At 62.7% G+C, this 6,448-nt stretch overlaps 2 protein-coding genes across 2 annotated transcripts in view; both read right to left on the reverse strand.

The window, feature by feature from the left end:
* C1QTNF8 (C1q and TNF related 8) overlaps positions 1 to 1,172 on the reverse strand; it is a 5,471-nt gene extending 4,299 nt beyond the window's left edge. The window contains exons 1-2 of the mRNA XM_004706124.1: positions 965 to 1,172; positions 20 to 341 (exon numbers count right to left, since the gene is read on the reverse strand). Of these exons, the coding sequence (XP_004706181.1) occupies positions 20 to 341; positions 965 to 1,172 (530 nt within the window). The remainder of the gene's footprint in view (positions 1 to 19; positions 342 to 964) is intronic.
* A 3,022-nt stretch (positions 1,173 to 4,194) lies between these two features.
* The window catches only part of TEKT4 (tektin 4), a 4,838-nt gene continuing 2,584 nt past the window's right edge, over positions 4,195 to 6,448 (reverse strand). Inside the window, exons 4-6 of the mRNA XM_004705788.2 lie at positions 5,994 to 6,216; positions 5,485 to 5,639; positions 4,195 to 4,442 (exon numbers count right to left, since the gene is read on the reverse strand). Of these exons, the coding sequence (XP_004705845.1) occupies positions 4,226 to 4,442; positions 5,485 to 5,639; positions 5,994 to 6,216 (595 nt within the window). The 3' untranslated portion in view covers positions 4,195 to 4,225. The remainder of the gene's footprint in view (positions 4,443 to 5,484; positions 5,640 to 5,993; positions 6,217 to 6,448) is intronic.

Here is a 6,448-nt window from a genome sequence, read left to right on the forward strand (position 1 = left end):
CCCAGAGTCTGATGGCCACAGCTCCTTGTCCGGGGTGTGCACCGTGAGGCTCAGGAAGTAGATGCCCGGCTCCTCGCACAGGAAGAGGCCAGCCTCCAGGTCAAAGGCTCGTCCCAGGTTCACCAGCTCCGTGTCGAAGGCCACGGCCTGCGCCCGGTCCCCGCTCTGCAGGCCCTCCCGGCGGCCCACGGAGAAGGCTGCGTAAGCGTGTTGGCACTGGGTCCCAGGCTGCCCAGCTACTCCCTTCTGGCCCTTGTGGCCCTGGAAGCCCTGGAGGCCGGGCAGGCCCTCCTGCCCCCTGGGCCCGGAGCGGCCTCGGGCACCCGGCTCACCCTTCTCGCCTGCAGGGGAAGCACAGGTTAGGGCTGGGCCAGGCCGCCTGGGTCCCCAACTCTCTGCAGGCACTTCAGGGATAGTCGCCCTGAACCTGGGACCCACCGGTAACATGCCTCTCTGAGCTTCTGTGTCCATACTTGGAGATGGAAGTGGTAACCCCTCCCATGGGCAGTAAAAAAGTCCCCCCCACCCCCACTGCCCTCTGCCCCTACTGACTGGTGAGGGGAGGACAGTGGAGAGCAGGGCACTGTCGGAGGAGGGAGGGGAGAATGGGCAGTTCTAAGCTATGTCTAACCTAATACTTCCTGTTGTCTTTTCCCAACAAAGATGCTGCTTTGGGGGACCTAAGGGTCCGTGGGATGCCTGGCCCAGGGGTGGGCCGGCTGGGATGGACAGCACCTTTCAGGTCACCTACCTCTCTCCTAGTAGGGTGCAGGGGTGGGACTGGGGGGTGGACACTGGCCACCTTCATGCCTGCTATCCCTGCCCCAGGACAGAAGGGCAAAGACCCTTTTCTAGCCCACCCTGACCCAAATTAGGACCTTTGGGACTGCTTCACCCTGTTCCTTTCAGCCTGGGCCCCCACCTTCCAGGTGCTGGCTCACCCCCCTATGCCCCACATACCCACCTTTGAGGATGGTGATGTCGATGGTGGGTCTCACTCTGGGCAAAGGTCCTGGCTCAGCCCCTCTCCTCCAGGCATGGGAGTACGGGGAGGTGGCTGGGGGCCACGCAGGGTGACAACAGTGGACACATGGCCTCCTGGACAGCCGCAGACCAGGCCAGGCCCCCAAGGGCAGAGCCAGCAGTAGGAGCCCCAGGATGGGGGCTGCCATCATCATTAGGGGGGCCTGAGAGTGGAGGTGGGAGGGGAGTAGAGGAGGGGAGGAACAGAAGGGGAAGGGAAGGATGGTCTGAGGAAGGGGGTGTCCAGCCAGACCCCTTGCACAGCCTCAGGTTGGCCCTGGTCTGGGGGCTGGGACTGGTGACCCCTAGTCTGGGTGGGCAGGGTCTGGGCCCTCAAGGGGCCCTGGTGACGAAGCCTCAGGTTCCACCCTGCCCATAGCCTTGCTGCCTCCCACCCTGGGGGTCAGGTGGGGCAGAGATTCCCAAGCCTAGCCCACCCGGGGGACTGTGGAGACCCTCCTGCCCCCTTACCGTCACACAGTGGCTGCTGCTCCGAGGTGTCTCCACTGCCTGCCCCCATGAAAGGCCCTTTCATGAGCCCGGAGCCCATGGCTCCCCAAGCTGTCCAAGATCAACAGACTGGCCAGCCTCATGGAGCCCAGCTCCTAGGCAGTGCCTGCAGGCCCCCCCTGGGCACCGGTCTGTCCTCCACCATCTGCAGGGTAGGGGAGGGACTGTCTGGCTCTGCCCAGGGCCTAGGGTCCCCCATCCCAATATCCAGGAGCTACTTCATGCCCAGAAGCCTGTGGTCTGGGAACTGGCAGAGCTAGGGGCTGGCACTGCCCACTACTACTCCCCTTCCCTCAGTGGAAACCCAGCTGTTTGCCCAGGCCAGGGCAGGCAGCATCCTAGAGGAGTGGGGGAGGCCAGGGCTCAAGGTGGGAGGTGTGGAAGGAGCTGGAGGCCATGAACAGGGTGTGTGTGTGCGTGTGTGCGTGTGTGTGTGTGTGTGTGTGTGTATGTAGGGGGCAGGCCAGGGTCATATGCCAACTCACTCCTCACCTGCCTGGTCCTCCCTCCTGGACCCAGGTCCCCACCCAGTTTGGACTTGCCCTAGCATTGGGATGATGGAGGAGGGTAGAAGGATGGGAGGAGGACCCCCACCCCAGGGCCAGGGCCGGAGAGCACAGTGGTCTTGCTGGTCAGGGCTGTGGGGGCTGCCCTGCCAGATCTCATCCCCAGGTGTGAGGCCCCAGGCCCCTGGGGTGCTTGCTGACAGCCTGGAGGTGGCCCCAGAGCCCCTTGACCCAGGACCAGGACAGAGGCTGGGGTCAAGGGCTCAGGGCCTGCCTCTGCTGCCTCTAGGGAGGGAGGGGGCTCCGAGACCAGGGGAGTGTGCTGTCCAGCAGCTCTGACCCTGGCCCTTACCTCTGACTCTGACTCGTCCTGGTCCTCACCCTGGCTGTCACCAGGCCCTTTTTCTGAGTCAGCTTTGTATTAGTATACCAGCCCCCACGGTCCCTGAGGTTGGGCAGCAGCATAAGGAGGGTCAAATGGGCCCCTGGGCCCCCAGAGGCAGACGGGGGACATCTGGCTCTGCTACCACCCGACTGGTTTCCCCACCAGCAAAATGGGCACCCGTGAGGCCTTGGGAGTGGCAGGGAGGGGAGGTCCCCAGGCTGTGATGGCTGGAAGCCCAAAGGTCAATATAGCAGGTATGGAAGCCACTGCGACCTCCCCGCCCCGAGCACTTCCTCCCCTTACCCACCTCGCCCAGCCTACAGTCCCGAACAAGGTGAGACAGAGTCTGGGGACAGAGACAGAGGCATGCAGCCAGTCGGCATGGTGCTAGTGGGGGTGGGGCAATTCTTAGCCTTGAATGGGCACTTGCTCCTGGAACGAGCCCTTGTGGTAAGCCGCTGCCATGGAGAGGGGCCTGGGAGCTGGGGGGAACTGTGGGCGGGCACAGCACCCCACTGCCACCCTCAGCTGTGCCCAAGGTTGGGCAGTGGGGGAGGGAAGATGCATTCCTGCTGAGCCAAGGAGGGGGCTCCACCCCCACCTACCCGACTCACGCCTTGGTGGGAGGGGATGGGTGCTGTGGGAAGGACAGCACCTTGGAGGGGAGAGCCTGTCCACTGTACTGGCCACTGGCAGGGAGATGGTGTGGGCAGTGTCCCTGAAGCCATGCTGGATTTGACAGTAACTGGCCAGAAACCCCAGAGTCTGATGGCCACAGCTCCTTGTCCGGGTGCCTCCCTGCCCCTTGTCAACTCTGTAAAGTGGCTCACTCGGCCCAGAGGTGACAGTGCCTGAGGTCAGTGACACCCTGAGAGCAGGCTTCTGGGTCTGGCAGTCCATGCAGCCACCTGTTACCGTGGCCAGTGGTGACAGAGAGGGGACTGAAGCCCTGACCAGGGAGGGGTCTCTGTCCTCATTCCAGGGGCAGCAGCTCCACAGGCCTATGGCCAGGAGAGGGTGGGGGCACCCCTGCAGTGGACAGGAGCTCACCCTGGGGAGCTGAGAGGGGGAGGGGTTGGGGAGTAGAGGGAGAGAGAAGCTTCCCCCCTGGGGATCAGGGATGGGGGCAATGCTTTCTGTAGGGCCTGAGATGGGACTGCTGTGGGGGCCCAGCCTGAGCCACCCTCTCTAGCAGGCCAACGTGCTCAGAGACAGGAGGCCTTGGACGGGGGCTGGGAGCCTCGGCGGCACAGCAGGTTGAGTGGGTTGCTCACAGCTAGGTCACTGGCTCTGAGCCACCAGTTACTGCCGTCTCCCTAAAAGATGGACAGCCTCAGACTCCCACGGGGGAGCCCTGCTCTATCCTGGAGGCTCTCCCAGAGCCCTGGTGGTGCTGCCGGGGCAGGCTGGACTGTCATGTGCATGGACGGCGGTTCAAACCCACCAGCTGCTCTGTGGGAGAAAGTTGAGGCCATCTGTCCCCAGGAAGACAGTCAGTGTCAGAAACCAATGAGGGCAGCTCTGCTGTGTCCTACACAGTGGCCTGTGAGTCAGAGTCGACCCAACGGCAGTGGGCTGGGGTGGAGTGAGGATCTCATCCGAGATGTAGACCAGTGTGGAAGGGCAGTGCCGACAGATGGCATGATGAGGGCGGGCACAGAGGAGCCAGTGCCTGACAATGCCCCACTCTGCCCTGCACCCTTCTGACAGACCCCATGTGCCTGCTTCACAGGATACCTGGCCTCCCACAGTAAGCAACAGACTCTTTATTGGGGGCAGCAGGGCCAAGGTGCGGGTTGAGTCACTGGTAGCCGGCCAGCCGGAGGAGCGTGGGGTAGTGCGCACGCTGGGCCATGCACTTCTGGCGGTCGATGAAGAGGCTGTTGGTCTTGATAGCAATGTCCTTCTCTAAGCTCATGCGCGTGTCCTCCAGGTTTCGGAGCGACTGCTCCGCTTCCAGAAGCTTCTCCTTGAGTGCCGCCAGGGACATGTGCAACTCCTCAGTCTCGCTGACCAGCCTACGGGGGCAGAGAGGCTCAGCAGGTAAACAGCACTGGATGGGCGAGAGCCAGGGTGAAAAGGCTGCTCTGCCGTGGAGTCGATGCTGACTCACAGAGAACCCCCCTGTAGGACAGGTAGAACTGCCCCTGAGGGGTTCCGAGGCTAACTCTTTATGGGGGTAGAAAACCTCGTCTTTCTCCTGAGGAGCAGCTGGTGGTTTTGAACTGCTGATCTTGCAGCAAGCAGCCAGCCTGTAACCACTAAGCCACGAGGGTTCCTTGCAAAGTGTTCAGCAAAAAAAAGATTCCAAGGAGGGGGGAGGGGAACAAGAACCCCAGAGAGAAGCCCACCAGAGTGCTGGGAAGAGTGGACTGAGGCCAGGTGCCACCCTTGGCCCTAATGCGTGCTAGTGTGGGGGCACCCTCTGGAGGAGGGCCACAGGGGGAGCCTGTGTCCAACAGTGACATCTGGTGGCTGGTCCAACGAATGGCAGCCTTTGTTCTGTCTCCCTCAGATGTGGCCATTTCTCCAATCGCCGGGTGTGGAGGGAGAAGTGGCCAAGGGTGAGATTTGGCCTTGATAGATTAGGACAGTGAAAGGCAGGGTCCCTTCCACGCCCCATGCCATGGACAGAAGGCACACCCATCAGCCTTGTGAGCAATGGGGGGGGGCAGGGGGGTCCCTCTACTCTGTGGCCTCAGGCAACTGTGCTTTTGACCTCAAGACCCCTCCCTGGGTGAAGGGAGACCATGTGGGTGTGCCATCCAGGTCCCTCCTCTTACTTGGTGTCTGACGCTGGGCAGGGTGGACATGTATGTTGTGTGGGTGTGTATGACCTGTGTGTGTGTAAGCGTGTCTGTGTGTCACATTTGTGTCTGTGTCTCATCTGTGTGTGTGTGTGTGTGTAAGCGTGCCTGTGTGCCTGGTCTGTGTGGTGGCCAGGGAGTGGGGGAACCACTGCCTTTTCTCTAAATGTCTGCAGCATGCAGTGTGTGCCGTGTGTGTTGCGGGGGTTCCGGGGTGGCCAGGAAATGAGAAGCCACCTCCTGGGATGCGCACCTGAACTGGGCGGCATCTCGACACAGTTCCACGTTGGGTCGGTGTGAGCGCTGGTAGAGTCGGGTCTGCGCGACCTTCAGGGGCGCCTCCTTGTCCTTGATGGCCTGTTTCAGGGCCGCCACGTTGTGCTCCTGGTCTGTGATCTCACGCAGCGTCTGTGGCAGGACCGAGCCTGTGAGTCCCACGGCCAAGCCTGGGCCCAGGGCGTGGCTGCGCGGCCAGGCATCTCCCTGGCCAGGGCCCAGCCCGCACCGCTCCCACCACTGTACAAGTGCCTGAGGCTTTGCAGCGGTGTAGAGAGGGCGGGGTCAGAAGTGCCTCACAGGAAGTGGTGGTAGTGCCGGAACCTGGGCATCCCGGACAAGTCTGGGCGTGGCCTTGTCTGTGAGGGTGGGGCTGTGGTTATCTGGGCGTGGTCCGGTCGTTGTGGGTGTGGCCATGTCGGTGTGGGCGTGGATGGGAAGGGTTGGTCTGATGGGGCATGGCCAGGGCGGGTCTTGGGCGCGCACCTTGCGCAGGTGGTGGTCCAGCTTGTGTTTGGCGTCCTCCAGCTCCTCGCAGCGGCGCCCGAAGGCCAGGTTGACGGCGTCACACTGTAGCCGCAGGTCCTCCGACGTGTCCCGAAGGATGCAATCAATGAGCTGCCGCAAGTTGATGGAGGCCAGGCGCTCGCGTTCCGCGCGGTACAGATGGTCGCGGGTGAACTTGGCCCACGACTCCGGCGTGGAGGCGCTAAAGCAGGGGGAGGGGTTTACCAACGGCTCCGGGCCCCAGGGGTTCCCGCACCCCCCCAACCTCGGCGACCCCATGCTCCACAGCACTCTTGGACCTCCACGTACCCAGGGCCCCACACCTCAGGACTCCTGAGATCCCTTCCACACCACTAGCCTGGCGAGCCTGCGTCCCTCGCACAGATGCCCACTACACAGTGCCCCCAGGATCCCCACGTACACACTGCGACTGT

Source organism: Echinops telfairi, unplaced genomic scaffold, assembly GCF_000313985.2.
Source record: "Echinops telfairi isolate 266 unplaced genomic scaffold, ASM31398v2 ScPeMD7_5;HRSCAF=22, whole genome shotgun sequence".
Taxonomy (NCBI): domain Eukaryota; kingdom Metazoa; phylum Chordata; class Mammalia; order Afrosoricida; family Tenrecidae; genus Echinops; species Echinops telfairi.